Source organism: Oncorhynchus mykiss, chromosome 4 (genome assembly GCF_013265735.2).
Source record: "Oncorhynchus mykiss isolate Arlee chromosome 4, USDA_OmykA_1.1, whole genome shotgun sequence".
Classification (NCBI taxonomy): domain Eukaryota; kingdom Metazoa; phylum Chordata; class Actinopteri; order Salmoniformes; family Salmonidae; genus Oncorhynchus; species Oncorhynchus mykiss.
This window is the reverse complement of record NC_048568.1, coordinates 21,071,730-21,090,085: the sequence shown is the minus strand read 5'-3', so window position 1 is coordinate 21,090,085 and position 18,356 is coordinate 21,071,730. Positions and strand designations below refer to the sequence as shown.

General features: G+C 41.6%; 1 protein-coding gene across 5 annotated transcripts in view; it reads left to right on the top strand.

The window, feature by feature from the left end:
- LOC110522288 (CD2-associated protein) overlaps nucleotides 1-18,150 on the top strand; it is a 100,591-nt gene extending 82,441 nt beyond the window's left edge. For all 5 annotated transcript variants that reach the window (XM_036975867.1, XM_021600552.2, XM_021600553.2 and 2 more), the window contains 7 exons: nucleotides 2,687-2,831; nucleotides 3,307-3,416; nucleotides 8,512-8,624; nucleotides 9,063-9,146; nucleotides 14,467-14,726; nucleotides 15,105-15,168; nucleotides 17,231-18,150. In XM_036975867.1, coding sequence (XP_036831762.1) covers nucleotides 2,687-2,831; nucleotides 3,307-3,416; nucleotides 8,512-8,624; nucleotides 9,063-9,146; nucleotides 14,467-14,726; nucleotides 15,105-15,168; nucleotides 17,231-17,272 — 818 coding nt within the window. In that variant the 3' untranslated portion in view covers nucleotides 17,273-18,150. The remainder of the gene's footprint in view (nucleotides 1-2,686; nucleotides 2,832-3,306; nucleotides 3,417-8,511; nucleotides 8,625-9,062; nucleotides 9,147-14,466; nucleotides 14,727-15,104; nucleotides 15,169-17,230) is intronic.
- The last annotated feature ends 206 nt before the right edge of the window (nucleotides 18,151-18,356 follow it).

Below are 18,356 nucleotides of genomic sequence, written 5' to 3'. Positions count from 1 at the left end.
CCTTTTCTCGGAGCACTATGGACATTTCCTTCGACCTCATGGCTTGGTTTTTGCTCTGACATTCACTGTCAACTGTGGGACCTTTATATAGACATTCAATCAATTACATTTACCACAGGTAGACTCCAATCAAGTTGTAGAAACATCTCAGGGATGATCAATTGAAACAGAATTCAGCTCAATTTCGAGTCTCATAGCAAAGAATCTGAATATTTATGTAAGTAACATTTCTATTTGTTTTCGCTTTGTCACTATGGGGTATTGTGTGTAGATTGAGGAAAATATGTTATTGAATCCATTTTAGAATAAGGCTGTAATGTAACTAAATTTGGAACAGTTAAGAGGTCTGAATACTTTCTGAATGCACTGTAACATACAACTAACTCTTATGTAAATGTCCTGTACTTTGGGCTATGTTTTAGGTATCATTTTCAGTTTTGGCATATGTATTTAGATTTTTTTAAGAGTGTCTGGTAATTGACTAAAATCTAAATGTAGCCTAAATATTTGTATTAATACGTTTCTGTCATGTATGTAAGTTTACTTTTTGTTTTATCCTCAAAGCACCCTTAGTTTTTATATATATTGTAGCTCCAGGTAGGGCTGTTACGGTGACTGTATTACCGCCAGACTGGCAGTCACGAGTCATGACCACAGTCAAAATCCACGTGACCGTTTAGTCTCGGTAACTAGCTTCTCCAAGCTCTGATGCTGCTGCTGGTCATTAGTAGCCTACCAAACTCGTTAACTGCCTGGTACTCAGCACTCTATTGTCCCTCTAATCACTCTTACGTCAATGCAAATGTCTTAGAAAATCTAATCAAACACTTAATGAGAGCCCATGAGCTCATGTTGCGCAACATTTCTATAGGCTATGCAATTGCATGAGAGAACAAGAGTTTTGATGTTCTCTATTAAAAAGAGGATCCCAACAGCTTCTATAGGCTGACTATATATTTATTTCTCAACTTTCCTAATATTAAACATATTGGTTCTCTTTACAACAGCTTACCTTGCTGGCATGATAATGAACTATGTGAAAAGTGTCCTCCATTAGGTATTTAAATGCATAGATGATATGTATTTTTTTACCCCCTGCCCATGTTTCGAGACATGTGCATGACAATGTTCCATTCTAAATAAATAAAAAATGCACACATTATTTAGTATTTGTAAAGATTAAATCAAGAACAGTCTGATGGGTGACCATTAGCGTATCACTTGTGAATGATGTTCAGCTTGTGTGCAGTAAGGCAAGAAACGGCACATGCCTTTTTTCTCTTCAACTTTTTCAAATCATAGTCGCACACCTCATTTGCCTAGCCCATAGGCCTATATTTTATTTATAAGAATTGTTTCACAACTAAAGTGGCCAAAACTTCTTAGAATTAAGCACATTAATCTGCTTTACAACGGGTAAAGCAAGTTTGGGGAAGATCATTTTCACCATTTAAAATGTACCTTTTATAATAAAAGCTTTGCACTTGCAGTCATTTTTGAGAATGGTGTTTTCCCACTAATTGATTGCATTTTGGAACATTCACATTTATTTGTTGTGCTTACAATGTTAAGAAATAGGCTAATAGTTTATCAAGCATTTAAGCTTAATGTTCTAATCTGTTGCGTCAGCCTCATTTTGCTTTTGAATATTTTTTTTAATGCAAGTGGTTGTATTAATTTGGGACCTATTGCATCCCACAACTGTCCCAGACAGTGTTTGGAATATTTAGTTCTATGCATTATAGTAGATTGACATAGGCTAGTACTTTTGCTGTTTGTTAGGCCTACTTATTTTGTTGGCTGACGATAAGTAAATGTGGACAGTTCTTCCAACCTCTGAATTGGATAAGGACACGCGCAGTTGTGTCCTTAGGGGAGGGTTTGGCCGGTCGTGATTTCCTTGTCCCATCGCACTCCAGCGACTCCTTGTGGCAGCCGGGAAGCTGTTTTCATTCACCAGCTGGACGGTGTTTCCTCCGACATATTGGTGTGGTTGGCTTCTGCGTTAAGAGGTCATTGTGTCAAGAAGCAGTGTGGCTTGGCAGGGTCGTGTTTTGGAGGACGCATGGCTCTTGACCTTCGCCTCTCCCGAGCCCGAAGGGGAGTTGCAGCAATGGGACAAGACTGTATCTACCAATTTGGATATCACAAAATTAGTTAAAAATAACTTGCCGTGTCCGGTCACTTTACAGAAGTGATGTCACTAGCAGTCCTCAGGGTGGCTGAAAAACTTTCCTTCGCTGTGGCGTTCCCCCCTTTCCAATGATGACCTCAGGGCCACCGCACCCTTGTCTCTCTAGAGCTAGTAGAAATATATGGCTATTTTTTCCCCCTTTCAAATCAAAGAAGTACACTTTTTCTTGGTTGGCCTATCTAATCGGCCTCAATGCATATGACATGTTTCACAGGATTGTTTGTTTATGTCTTTTTGAACAATTTCCCTAATGAGATTAAGGGTTGGCTACTTTACTGTTATTGTGGAGTATGCCTTGGGACAGATGCTAACATGTCCTGGCTGCTGAGAATGAAAAATGAAGGCACCTAAAACAACCATCAACCTTTCTGGCTTCGTGCCATAAAACTATAAGAAATATTTGATCACAATGATCATGCTGATTCAGAATCAATATCTCTCTCTCTCTCTCTCTCTCTCTCTCTCTCTCTCTCTCTCTCTCTCTCTCTCAAGGTGACAAGACAGATCACAAAGTGTCAAAGCCTACTGCCCCTCTGGTCCCCCCCAAGAAGCCCGTACCCCCGCCAAGCAAGGGAAGACCAGCCAGCCTCCCTCCAAAACGACCAGACAAGCCTCTCGCACCCTCCCCAGGGTCCAAGTAAGTTTCCCCGTACTTCTGCCCATCTTTCTTTTCTACCATCTCTCCCTCCGTTCAAACATCCATTCGGCCGATGTGTGAGCCGTCTAGGGTCACATATTGGGTATATACACTGCACATTGAGGAAGGACAACATTGCCTAGTCTGACTCTCTGTTGCATAATGATGTTTGTATAATAATGTTAATAAACTAATGTAAACACTAACAAACCAATGTATTTAGTTTCTTTGTTTGTCATGCCTTTAGACATTTTATTCACGCTGAAATATGCTATTTTCTAAATCAACAGGTAATAAAGCCAGAATCCTTCATTTTTCTAGGCGCACTAGTGCTCCTAAATAAATATTCCAGGTCGCATAGCAAAATATCAGGCACATATGCGAATAAAATGGTCTCACTATACCACTACCACTACTGTTTACAACAATTACTAATGGTACTACTGTTACTGATGTTGGTTTCCCCCCTCTACAGACACAATGGAGAGGTGCCTTCCACGCGACCAAAGTCTGACATTGAGCCAACATTACCCACTAAATCAAAAACTCTGTCCGGTGACTGGGGAGACAAAGCCCTTGACATGGGTATGTAATGGCTCTGCTGAAGTGAACTTTTATTTTTAGGACATTCTGAGCATTAAGAACTTGAACAAGACATGCAGTGAAACGTTCATTTGGGGTCCCGAACATATACACTTCACTTCCACAATTATAAAGCTCCATGAAATCATTATTATACTGAACAAAAATATAAATGTAACATGCAACCATTTCAACAATTTTACTGAGTTACATTTCATAAGGAAATCAGTACATTTTGGCATGGTTACACGTGGTTGCCACGATACCAGTATTATACCAATATTATGGAAAACAAAAAAACATGAAGTGGACAAAATTTCCTGAGGAAAACAGTCCTATTGTTGGAAACAAACAGCCTTATGTTGTCACCCAGAATCACACGTTTCTTTTCCAAGCTATAGCACACTTTATTTTACAAACAGTAAGTTTTTTTAAAGGACCGAAGAGTTTAGCCTGTTTTGCCTTTTTGCCAAGGAAAATCAGGTATTGTATGGTATCGTGACAACTGCAATTGAAAGCATGGGGTGTTTCCACACAGGAAGTTCCAGACACTTGTAGAATCTATGCCACGGTGCATTGATGCAGTTCTGGTTGCTCGTGGTGGCCCAATGCCCTATTAAGACACTATGTTTGCATTTCCTTTATTTTGGCAGTTACCTGCAGCGGCAGGCACATTGAAAATGGAACCGCTCGAGTCACCCAAAAGGGAATATAACATTGCGTTTAAAATTCGGAATTACACAATTTCGTGTTTACTGTACAACATCTAAAGACCTGCATCACTATACTAAGAGCTTGGTTGTTTCTAAAATGATGTTTTTTCAAGACCCCCATACTACACAATAAGGATGACGATGTGATTTGATTTGATGATGTGATTTGCTGTATGGAGTAACTTTCTTAATTAAAAACATGTGACATCACAAAAGGTGTCTGCAACCTTCTATAACATGCCGTTCACATCAATCGAGATTTGGTTGTAAAAAAAACAGCTCCTTTTTTAAAAGCTGTAATCTGTATAAGGTGAAAGGGCGCCACTGTTCGCCTCAGCACTTTTGTTATTGTTTTTGTTTTGTTGATGAAACTGAGGAGAGGAGCATCCAGCATGGTGGGGATAAAAACATTGCAGTATATACTATGCTGTTCTATCGCGCGTGCAAAGATGTGCAATGATGTCCAAGGTTTAAAAAAAATAATTTAAAAAACGGTTTAAAAAAATAACAGTATTGGTTGTCTGGAGTAACTTCTTTTTGGAAATATTTTCTCAAAATAGTTCAAAGTGCTTAATTAATTTTAAAGTGGAATACTAGTAGCTACTGGGGATTGCTCCTCCTGCTGCAACAGGATGTTGGAGTAATGGCTCCAAGAGCAGAAAACACTGACCGAAAGGGAGGGCAATGAGCTCAAAACCCTTATTCATAATTCGGTTTTCATTTGGGTTATTCTTATTTGGACATTATTTTAAATGTTGGCTTCCAACTTTTAAAAGGTGCAATATGCTTTTTGTGTTCATTAAGAACTTAGTTTTGCTAAAATTATGCGTATTTTATGTGATTTGTTTGCCCTTTTGAAGCATATCAGTAGATTGACAATGATTCTCTATCACAGATGAAAATGGAGACATATTTAAACTCTGAAATGCATGGGTTTAATGTCAGTCACTGCTTCCTTTTTAAAGCAATTCAGGTGTACTTTGACACATTACCAAATACTCTTAGGTATGTGGACAGCTTTGCCCGTTAAATCCATAATTACTTTAAAAATATATATATATTTTAGAGTTGTTGTTGCTAATGTGTTGATTTAATCCTCTAAACCCGTGGAAAGATCATTTTTCAGCTTGTGTCCTGAGTTGAGTTCAGAAGGATAAAGGAGGATAGAGGGATAAAGGAGGATAGACGGAAAGTCGAGGTTGCTTCTGTTTACATCCTCTCGTTTCACGCCATGGACAATCACAAACAGGAAAAACATTAAGAGAAGAGCTTTTAGGAAGAGAGTAAAGGATGGAGAGAGACAGAAAGGTGAAGACGAGGGAGTTTAGGTGAGGCGAGTTCTCAGAATGTAGGTGGGGGGCCGATGCCGAGAACAATGAAGTTGAACGATGTCGAGGGATTTCTTTTTGTATATGACAATGAAAGATTCTTATGATTACTGTAAAAGTTGTTGGCACCTTCAATTCTTGCTCATTTTCTCTGAAAAAAATATTTAATCACTGTCTGCTCAGGCAAATTTGAGAACTGCTAAACTTGGAACCAATCAGAACTCCCGTACATACCCTTCATGATGAAGGCAACCATTGGCCTGCTTACATCTAAAGATGTCAACACAGCCTACCATGAAATTGTGATCTGCTGTCAATGTGTTAAGAGGAACTAATATTAGGTCCCAAAGACTGAAATAAGATAAATATATTTTTTGGAGTGCACTTGAAATATGCAGCATGTAATACGAATGGTCTCGATCATTTTTATTTATTTTTATTTTATTTCACCTTTATTTAACCAGGTAGGCTAGTTGAGAACAAGTTCTCATTTGCAACTGCGACCTGGCCAAGATAAAGCATAGCAGTATGAGCAGACAACACAGAGTTACACATGGAGTAAACAATTAACAAGTCAATAACACAGTAGAAAACAAAGGGGGAGTCTATATACAATGTGTGCAAAAGGCATGAGGAGGTAGGCGAATAATTACAATTTTGCAGATTAACACTGGAGTGATAAATGATCAGATGGTCATGTACAGGTAGAGATATTGGTGTGCAAAAGAGCAGAAAAGTAAATAAATAAAAACAGTATGGAGATGAGGTAGGTGAAAATGGGTGGGCTATTTACCAATAGACTATGTACAGCTGCAGCGATCGGTTAGCTGCTCAGATAGCTGATGTTTGAAGTTGGTGAGGGAGATAAAAGTCTCCAGTCTCTAGTCACAGGCAGCAGAGTACTGGAACGAAAGGCGGCCAAATGAGGTGTTGGCTTTAGGGATGATCAGTGAGATACACCTGCTGGAGCGCGTGCTACGGATGGGTGTTGCCATCGTGACCAGTGAGCTGAGATAAGGCGGAGCTTTACCTAGCATGGACTTGTAGATGACCTGGAGCCAGTGGGTCTGGCGACGAATATGTAGCGAGGGCCAGCCGACTAGAGCATACAAGTCGCAGTGGTGGGTGGTATAAGGTGCTTTAGTGACAAAACGGATGGCACTGTGATAGACTGCATCCAGTTTGCTGAGTAGAGTGTTGGAAGCCATTTTGTAGATGACATCGCCGAAGTCGAGGATCGGTAGGATAGTCAGTTTTACTAGGGTAAGCTTGGCGGCGTGAGTGAAGGAGGCTTTGTTGCGGAATAGAAAGCCGACTCTTGATTTGATTTTCGATTGGAGATGTTTGATATGAGTCTGGAAGGAGAGTTTGCAGTCTAGCCAGACACCTAGGTACTTATAGATGTCCACATATTCTAGGTCGGAACCATCCAGGGTGGTGATGCTTGGCGGGCATGCGGGTGCAGGCAGGGATCGGTTGAAAAGCATGCATTTGGTTTTACTAGCGTTTAAGAGCAGTCGGAGGCCACGGAAGGAGTGTTGTATGAAGAGGTAACTCCATTGACCATTTAGCCAATTGATTGAAAGCTAGCCAATCTTACGGTTAAGTAGCTTAGCCACTAGCCTGCTAATACTATAAACATCAATGTGTCTGCTCAGAAAACTAGCATTTCATTGGCTATCTCTGTCGGTGAATTACATTTTTTTATCATGTTTTGGCATAATTGTCTCATTTCAAGTAACTAACTGCAGACTTAATTAGACATTCAATTATATAATTTGTATAAAAATAAATAATAAATAAATGCATGTAGATAGAAATGTGTGTTTGCCATGTATGTTAGAATGAAGATTTAAAAACGACAGCTATATATGCAAATTAGCCAATGCATATGGCATGTACTGTCTAACACTTTATTAGGTACACCCATCTAGTAACGGGTTGGACCCTACTTTGCCTCCAGAACAGCCTGAATTATTGATGGCATGGATTCTACCAGGTGTGGGGTTCAAATGTTGCTCAATTGGTATCAACAGACCTAACGTGTGCCAGGAAAACATTCCCCAAACCATTACATCACCAGCCTGTACCGTTGACACCAGGCAGGATGGGACCATAGACTAATGCTGCTTACGCCAAATCCTGACTCTGTTATCAGCATGATGCAGCAGGATCTACGAGCATACCACGCTGAACGTCCATTCTAATGTTCAATTGAACAGTAACTGAATGCCTTGATGCCTGTCTTGCCTGCTTCATATAGCTAGCCACAGCCACGTGACTCACTGTCTATAGGGGTTAACCATTTTTGTGAAACGGGTGGTGTACCTAATAAACTGGCCAGAGTGTATAGAGTACCTTGCAGTACAAAGTTTTGATTGGTTTATAGTTTAGTACTCAGCAGCATTTGCCTGTCCAGCTAGCGAACAAACGTTTTGAAAAAAATTGCTCAAATTGGCATTGCCAACAAAAGGAAATGTTTTCAGAATATGTAAATATACACTACGTAAAAAAACAGCTCTTCCCTCGACAGAGATGAATCATCCAAAAAACTAATACAGATAGCTTGCTATGGCCCACCGCCTAATAATGACAGTGTGGAGGATAGGGAGTCGTGTCTGTGAGCCATACCGCTAAAAGCGACAAAATAGCTGCTAAAACCATGATGGCTCACAGCTCCAGAGGTCATCAGCCCCATGGGCTCAGGGCATGAAGACAAACACGGAAACACACTCCTCATTCTCCTTTACCTCCATCTTCACTCCTCTGGGAGTTCTGCAATCTTACTTAAGATCCTGTCTATAGTCTTTAAATAGGGCTATATAGAGCTTACTTAGATTGTAGTGATGGCTTTGTGTTATAGTGATTGAAGATGGTGTCATACTGTGTGGCAATGTTTCAAAGTATACAATTCTCAATACCGTCTTAAAGTAACTGTCCAGTGTTTCCATATTTCTATGAAATATGACCTATAATTAATTACAAAATGTGTAAAATCGTTTTCCTTTAAAAAATGGTTATCCAAAATGTTATCTTTTTTTCTCTTCCTCTGTGAAGAACTGATGAGCTTTGATCTGTCATCTACCTCTGAGAAGCTATCTCACCCCACCGCTAACAGGCCAAAGATGCCAGGCAGGAGGCTGCCCGCTCAGTTTGGAGGAGGCCACTCGGTGAGTACACACACCGTGAAATATCAACATGCTACGGAGAACACACAACTCTGCACACCCACACGCCATGTGTTCATCTTGCTCCATACATTACATTGAGACATCAAATTCCTCTCAGAATTTCCACATGCAGGCCCTCTCTGTACATTAAATGTACATCACCATATTCCTTATCTGCACCTCATGATGGGTTGGGGTGAGATGGGAACAAGGTAGTAAACGTCCAATTGAAAAGACATTTGACTTACTTGAAGGGCTGAGAGGAGACTTGTCAGGTCGTTCCGATTGTCTTTGATTGACTGAGTTCCCTGAAGAGTAATATGAAAGGTCTCCATTAGAAACGGGGGAACATGACAAGCCAGAGTGTTTCAGTCAGTGTCTGGCTAGGTGTGTCATAAACTGAGCAGACCTGTTGTGATTTGTTTTCTGTCTTCTAAGCCAAACAAGGACATCAGTGTGGAGAAAACCTTACAGTTGGACGAGGAGGAAGCACCCAAACCAAAGTTGATAGACACAAGAAAGGTAACAATGACATTGACGTGTCTGATCGTGTTGGTCAGTGTCTGTCCTGTATTGAACTTGTATGTTTGGTACACCAAGAACCATTCCAAAACAACTATTTTGTATGTATGGATCAATGTCCCAAATGTACATTAGTTCTATCTCAGTTCAGACACTTGTCATTTGTCCCAAATGCATCCTATTGCTGCAAGTTAGTCACTTCAGCCAATGTTTTCCCTCAGTGGAGAATTCATACAGAGGACACAACACCCCAAAAGAAGAACAGCAAAGCATATGTCTCAGGTTTGACTATAGAAATGAACTAATACATCCCATGAAAAAGGCCTGCAACCATCTTGTGGTTTTTAGTTAAGTCATAGATCTTGGAGACCTCTCTCAGTGCCTCTGAGTAATCCCTCACTAATATGTCTAAATTGTCCTCTTGGCCTCCCGGGTGGCGCAGTGGTTAAGGGCGCTGTACTGCAGCGCCAGCTGTGCCATCAGAGTCCCTGGGTTCGCGCCCAGACTCTGTCGTAACCTGCCACGACCGGGAGGTCCATGGGGCGACGCACAATTGGCCTAGCGTCGTCCGGGTTAGGGAGGGCTTGGTCGGTAGGGATGTCCTTGTCTCATCGCGCACCAGCGACTCCTGTGGCGGGCCGGGCGCAGTGCGCGCTAACCAAGGTTGCCAGGTGCACGGTGTAGCCTCCGACACATTGGTGCGGCTGGCTTCCGGGTTGGATGCGCGCTGTGTTAAGAAGCAGTGCGGCTGGTTGGGTTGTGTATCGGAGGACGCATGACTTTCAACCTTCGTCTCTCCCGAACCCGTACGGGAGTTGTAGTGATGAGACAAGATAGTAGCTACTACAACAATTGGATACCACGAAATTGGGGAGAAAAAGGGGTCAAAATTTAAAATTAAAAAATAAATAAATCGTCCTCTTATCTTGACGAACCCTAATCCCTCCAGTACAGCACAATCGCAAGCCTGGCGTACACACAACAGTGTTGTGGTGTCCACATCACTAAGGACTTAACATGGTCCATACACACCCGTACAGTCGTGAAGAGGGCATGGCATCGGCCTCTTCCCCCTCAGTAGGCTGAAAAGATTTAGCATAGGCCATCAGATCCTCAGTGTTCTACAACCGCACCATCGAGAGCATCTTGACTGGCTGCATCACCGCTTGGTATGCCAAATGCACCGACCTTGACCGCAAAGCCCTATAGAGGGTGGTGCGGACAGCCCAGTACGTCACTGGGGCCATGCTCCCTGCCATCCAGGATCTCTATATAAGGCGGTGTCGGAAGAAGGCCCTAAAATCTGCCAAAGTCTCCATCCATCCATGCTATAGATTGTTCACTCTGCTACCATCCGACAAATGGTACCTGAGCATCGGCTCTCGGACCAACAAGCTCAGAGACAGCTTCTACCCCCAAGTTATTAGACCGCTAAATAGCCATAATAACCCAAACTACCTGCACTGACTCTACGCACACTCACTAGACCAGTGGTCACCAACCTTTTTTAAATCAAGATCTCTGAGTCAAAATACATGTCGAGATCTACTGCTCAGATTGTTTTTAAACATGACTTCAAAAACCTAAGCATATTCAACATGAACCTATTAAAAACACTTACTTAGAAATTAGGTTTTGTAGTAGGCTATATGGCTAATGCATTATCACTGCATATTGGCTATGTTGAATTGCCCTGCCAATGTTCTTCTCAGACCATTTTGAAATAAAAAATATTTGTTTAATTGGTATGATCATACTAGTAATAGATCATGTGTTGTATTACTTGTAAAACACAGCTGAGTGAGCATAATTAGCTTTTTTATTTTACTGGACTGATGTCCTGCATCTGATGGTCAGTCTGAGTGGAGGGAGAGGGCAGCGGTGAGAAAATAATGTGACTTGAGTTTCACCATCAGCTGGAAGACTGTCCCCCGACAGTCTTCCAGCTGATGGTGAAACTCAAGTCACATTCCGTTATTTCTGCCTCATGCACCAATTCATGTTATTAATCCGATGTCCAGATGAAGTTTAATATTACTCTATATAAAAAAAAAAGAGACAAGCTGCTAATAATAACAACACAAGCTTATCGAAACACTGCTATACTCATTCATTGCAGCTGCAGTGCTGGTTGTAGCGTGAGTGGAAGTAGGGAGAACGCGCATTTTAAGGCTTATACAATATAAATATGTTGAACAAGGTGTTGACAGTGCTGAATAACTTCAACATTAACTTACTCTTAAAAACTGCAGCGCTTTGTTGTATTCGTTGAGTCTCTCTCTAGTCATGGTTTTAAAAGTTTGGACATATCACAGTATTAACTTTGCTGTGCGCTAGATGCTTCTTTTTACATCTATGGCTCAAGGAAACTGTGCAGACACGATGATCTGAGCTATCTGATTGGTCAGCGGTTGGCCTTTAGGTGAACTTGATTTGCTCTCTGAGCCTGCCAAGTAGGCGGGGTTCTACCTTCAGACACATGAAATGACTCAAAATGGGAACATTTTGGCTTCCCGGCGCTAGGGCTGCTGAATCAAGTGCACCTACCGCAAGAATCACAAAATGAATAAAAAACTAGTAATGCCTTGGTGGAATGCCTCGGCCACCACTGCACTAGACTATATATACACACCATATAATCACTTACTCTGACACTACATTGACACTCCCACACAAAACCAACATACATACACTACAAACACGCATACCGACGCAACACAAACGCACACATTACACTCACTTTTACACTGTACACTTTAGCCTGCCTTCATGTACATATGTACACTAAATTACCAAAAGTATGTGGACATCTGCTCGGTCAACATCTCGTTCCAAATTCATGGGCATTAAAATGGAGTTGGTCCCCCCCTTTGTTGCCAAAACAGCCTCCACTCTTCTGGGAAGGCTTTCCAATAGATGTTGGAACATTTCTGCGGGGTCTTGCTTCGATGCAGCCACGAGCATTAGTGAGGTCGGGCACTGATGTTGTGCGATTAGGCCTGGCTCTCAGTCGGCGTTCCAATTCATCCCAACACCACCATGTTTGATGGGGCTGAGGTCAGGGCTCTGTGCAGGCCAGTCAAGTTCTTCCACACCGATCTCGACAAACCATTTCTGTATGGACCTCGCTTTGTGCACGGGGGGGGGGGGGGGGGCGTTGTCATGTACACTACGTCGTCATTGTAAATAAGAATTTGTTCTTAACGGACCTGCCTAGTTAAGTAAAGGTTAAATACATTTTTTTAAATTCTGAAACAGAAAAGGGCCTTCCCCAAACTGTTGCCAGAAAGTTGGAAGCACTGAATTGTCTAGAATGTCATTGTATGCTGTAGCGTTAAGATTTTCTTTCACTGGAACTAAGGGGCCTAGCCCGGAACATGAAAAAACGACCCCAGACCATTATTCCTCCTCCAACAAACTTTACAGTTGGCACTATGTATTCTCGCAGGTAGCGTTCTCCTGGCATCCGCCAAACCAGATTCGTCCATCGGACTGCCAGATGGTAAAGCATGATTAATTACTCCAGAGAACACATTTCCTGTGCTCCAGAGTCCAGTGGCAGTGAGATTTACACCACTCCAGCCAACGCTTTGCATTGCACATGCTGATCATAGGCTTGTATGCGGCTACTCGGCCATGGAAACCCATTTCATGAAGCTCCCGACAAACAGTTCTTATGCTGACTTCGCTTCCAGAGGCAGTTTGGAACTCGGTAGTGAGTGTTGCAACAGAGGACAGAAGATTTTTACGCGCTATGCGCTTCACCACATGGCGGTCCCATTCTGTGAACTTGTGTTGCCTACCACTTCGCGGCTGAGCCGTTGTTCCTCCTAGACGTTTCCACTTCACAGTAACCGCACTTACAGTTGACCGGGGAAGCTCTAGCAGGGCAGAAATTTGATGAACTGACTTGTTGAAAAGGCATCCTATAATGGTGCCATGTTGAATGTCACTGAGCTCTTCAGTAAGGTCATTCTACTGCCAGTGTCCTCATACTTTTGTATATATAGTGTACCTCAAACACATTTATCTGGTACTGTATATAGCTCCATTTATTTCATTTTTGGTTTTCACCCGTTGTATTTGGCGCATGTGAAAAATAACACTTGATTTGAGTGAAACGCACTAATGCAGATATTCGCACACATTCACTAAATCATTCTCTTGCATTCCTACACACACACTCAGGTCCAGTGTAAGGCAGGTGGTTCTCATTAGCACAGGAGGCTAGGCTACAGTCACACTGGGACACTGTTAATAACTTAGCTAGTTGTCCTGCAGATGCGAGATGAAGCGCATCCTCACTTTTCTAATGAAGACTTCGTTTCCATCCACGTGGTGTTTGTCTTGTTAGTGTTTCCCCAGATGCTCAGCGGGAGACTGAGGGGAGTACAATGCCCTCCGCCTCCATGCTAACAACCATGCCATTAGAATGGTCATTCTAGAACCTCTCCTTTCTCCACAGACCGTACAAATCCCCAGGGCTCTCTATAGTGAAGGCATGCTGTCTTCATCCTGTTATTCCCAGACTCACACCAACCCATTAAACACAGGCGGCTAATTGTCACCTTCCAGTTAGCATGCGGCTTTCACTATAATTGCATTGAGGAGATGAGAGATTTTGTATGTGCTTCACGTCCCATCTTATCGTCCACATTAAGGCACACCTTGTATTAATGGCTGACAGACCATGGGCTGGATGTTGTGGAGAAACTTCACAGTGGAGATATCATGATTTGGGAGCAATAAGAGCCCTTGTGATGGTCTGTGTGAGAAGACCAGCCCCACTGGAGGCCCTTTCAAAGGACCCACTAGACCTGTCGTTTATCAGTACCACTCAAATTGAGTGAATAATCCCTGCACATCAAGCCCCATTACTGTGGGCTCAGAACTCCTATAGGTTGAATTAAAGATGTTGACCCTCTGACAAAAATAAATAAATGAAAACCATATCCCCCAGGCGATGGGAGGTTGAAGATCACAGTATTAAAGCACCCCTGGCATAACTTCAGAAGGAAACACATGGAATCAATTGTGTTCAATCTAAATGAAATAGACTTCCGCAGCTTCGGTAGGTACAATAATGCTCAACAACAGCGTGATTAAAATGGCTACTGTAGCTCCCTCCTATGCAGTGATGTCTCGTGGCTAAAGACTAATGTATGTTATGACCAGAAACATTGACTTGATTAATTTTGAGCAAAGAAACAGACTTTTAATTAGTCAAAATCATTCAGAAAGCTTAAAGGAGTGTCCCAGCCAGGGCAAATATATTTAGGATCCCCCTGTCCAGCTAACAGTATGTGTCTGGTGTCCACAGCCTTCCATGCACAGCTCACACTCCCAGTCTCCCGTCCTTAAGCCCAGCCCATCCCTGTCGGATGGGTCAAAAGCCTACCTGGTGTCATTCCCTGGCTGCAGAAGCCCCAGCCCTAGCTTCAGCCGAAGCCACAGCCCAGGCCCCGGCACAGAGCCCAAGCCCAGGGCAGAGCCAGAGGAGCAGAGGTCTGAGCTGGAGGACCTCCAATCCCAGATGAAAGAACTGCTGCTGTCTGTGGAGCTCCTCAAGACCCAGCAAATGTAACTAACTACCACTTTCCTTAGATGATGTTGTTCAGTTCCTACGTATTGCGCTCAAACTCTGACTTTAAAGGGATAGTGCGTCATTTTTGCAGTCAAGACCTTTTTTCCAAGCAAATGTTACATTGTTAAGATCCTTTAGCTTCATCATTTTCAAAGCTAGCAAAAAATATCAGTCAACAATTTTTCTTTGTACCTTTTCCAGAATAATATTTTATATAGTGCCCTATGGCTTGTTTCTAGGGAGGTATAGACAAGTCACTGTTAGAACTTGTGAGCGAAGCCTGGTCGGACAGAGCTGGTGGTGATGTGATCTTATCGTTGAGCAGATGCTAGCCAGGCAAGCACTGATGTGAACGTCTTGGCATTGCTTTGCAGGAGAGAGATGGCAGAGCTAAGAAGCGAGCTGGACGAGGAGAAGTTGAAACGAGTTGCCCTGCAGGTAAATTGATCACCATGTCCATCTTTACATCACAGCTTGTCACAGTGTGTTAGCCTGACGGGTCCAGTCAGATGGTGAGAGATGGGCTGTAGAGAGTGAGAGGTATGAACACACAGTACTATTGAACACACCCATGCCGAGTACACACGCACACACACTGCTGGATGCTTTATGGCCCTACTTGGCACTACCCAGGGAGAGACCCAGCCTACCACAACTTTGTTCATCCTTTTCCCCAGGAGCAGTGAAGGGAGGCAGGCCTGTGTAGACCCCCTTCTGGGCCCCAAGCATACACACATCCACCCCGCTAAAGATTCTCTGCCCTCCCCTCCCTCCTACCTCAACCCCCTGTTGCTGCGTCCACGTGTTGATTTACAGAAGCACTGCAGAGGTCTTATTTAAGACTGGGAACTGTAGTATCTGTCTGCATTCATTCAGAAATTCATAGCTTTCTTCCTTAATTTTTGTCTTATCGATAATTCTTTTTCTCCCCAATCTCTTTCCTGATCTCCCTCTTTCCCCTTGTTTCTTTCGGTCTCTCTCTCATATCTTTCTTTTCCATTTACGTCTGAGTGAGAGCTTTTCTCTGAATGCAAGAGATGTTCATATCGTTGCAAATTTCTGCCATCTTCAGTCAACCTGCCTATTAGTATTCAAATGACGGTCAGCATGAAATTATTAATTAGAAGGCATGCTGTGGGTCAGTGTGCCACAGCCTCACAGTAATGATTGGTTGTTGTGACTAGGATTGCAAAGCTACTGGTAATTTACCAAAGTTACTGGAATCTCCTGTAATTTTGATAATTTATACTTGCATAACTTTTACATGTATTCATATATATAGTATTACATTTTTTTAAATATCAGTGTCCATTTTGGGTTTCGAGTGGCTAGACCATATGGTTCAAGAGAAAACAGTGGCATTATTTTCAAATAGCTCGGCAACTCTTCCAATTTAGCTCGGCAACTCTTCCAATTTAGCTCGGCAACTCTTCCCATTTAGCTTGGCAACTCTTCAAACTGTTTTTTCACAACTGCCACCAGTTTGTCCCCAAAACATTTACAACAAAAACATATTGACAGTCAAATAAATAAGTGTGAACATTTGTTTTTAAAGGATATGTCATGTTGAAACCCTCATACTAAACACCAATGGTATTCACAGTTTGTTTAGGATAATATTCTACAGCTTTGTCATTCTATTTTTACATTTTCAAATTGTTCATATATTTTACATATGATAAGGCCACACAGAGGGTCAAAGATGATTAGACACCTGTGATAATCTGAAGTACCTAAAAAAGCCTCTAGATGTCATGTGATCATTCCATATATTCCTTGAAAGTTACCAAAATTCTGCTAGTTTACTAGCAAAATGTGAAAGTTTCCAGTAATATACTCTTGCTTTGCAACCCTAGTGGTGACTCATGATTGAACTCTATTATTCCTGTCATTGATCATAGCTCAGTGCAGCCGTTTTAAAGCGAATATCCTGTGATTCTACATATTCTGCCATGGCGCTAAGAGAACGCATTGCAGTTTTAAAACTAGTTTCCTGCAATTCTATGCATTTTGCCATGACTAATGCTGTGTTTTTTTATACTCAAACATAATACCAAAATCAATTCTGCTAAATTTGTTTTTAGAATTTTAAGTTCTTCCGGACTGTCTAGCTTTTACTTTGGTTATTGTTTGTTCTCAAAAATGATATTATTTAAAAAAAGATATAGGTCCATTGTTTTTTTCTACACTTAAAGCGTTTTTTACATCCTGGAAATTACATATATTTTTTAAATAATAATTACACTTTGTACTTAGGCGACCCAAAAAAAACACTTACACAGCCCACCCAATGATTACAATGACAGAAGAATCCCTGCTATGCTATGGATGGGTTAATTTGCATCACAAGTGGAAATAATACATGATTTAATTCAAGAGCTGATACATACTTCCATGTGAGGCTGTTAGCTATGATGTTATCAGAATTGCATCGGATGCTGGTTTCGCATGAGAAAATGTGTTAAATTTGACGCTGTGTGTGTTCCTGCCTGCCTTTCAGATGGAGATAGAGAAATTAAAGAAGACAGTTCAGTCAACGTGAAGTCTGACCCAATCAGCCTGGAACATCAGTCACCTATCTGTCTGTCCCTGACCCCGCTGGGCAGAGACTCAGGAGTGGGACGATGGCATTCCTATAATCCTCTTAGATATCAACCTATTCCACATTTGTAAGATTTACATTTTTGCACATGAAGGTTTTCTAGTTATATAAAGGTGTAATTAAATACGGATGTATATGTTTTTTTGTTAGATTTTAGTTTCTGTTTTGTTTTGCCAACACAAATGATTGAGGCCTTTCTACTGTGCTGGACTGGCATTCTCTATGGGAATGTGTGAGGATTGCTCTCAATACTACTACTGATTCTATATGAAGCGATAGTTTTTATTAGCGTTTGTTTTCTTATTTTTGAAGACTTCCAAGTAGTTAATTTTAAGTATCCATGTTAGCATCTTTAAATCATAATGAATGATATTGTGATTTGTCTGTTGCTATGGCGGTGTTGTACTCCATTGCTTTGGCATTAGGGAGATTTTCTTTTTCTTTTCTTTTTTCCTAACATTCCTATCCAGGGTATCACTATTGTGCCTGTTAAAAAAATCTTAGCGTTAATATTGGTAGCTTACATTTATCAAAAGGTTTAGGCTTGCTGCATGATATATTTTTTTAAGTCTACTGACGATGTGCTTACACAGAGGGCCGTTTTTCTCTTGTACAATTTATGTGAGAAGGTTCTCTCGGAAAGAGCAATTAGAGTCATTGTACAGGTGTATAATATAGATCCTATATTTAGTACCATCAAATACAGCCAATAATAGCCATACTTGAAAAGAGCACCAGTGATTTACGGGCTAAAACTCCATTTTATTCCATGCCACTGTAAAGATTGTGGCTTACTCATTGATTGTTGTTCTCCTGTACGCCAAATGCTCTGACCCCTCTTTTATGAACCATATGCAGCTCTCTCCTACTCTTTCTCTGTAAAGGAAAGCCATGTGTACTTTAAAGAGTGAGCAATCTCTTTCCATCCTCCCAGATGAGACCTGAAGTAATGTATAGCAGTGACCTTTTCCATGTTGTCCTGAATGTGTCACATGTCTTTATGCTTTGACCAAGTACAAAACAC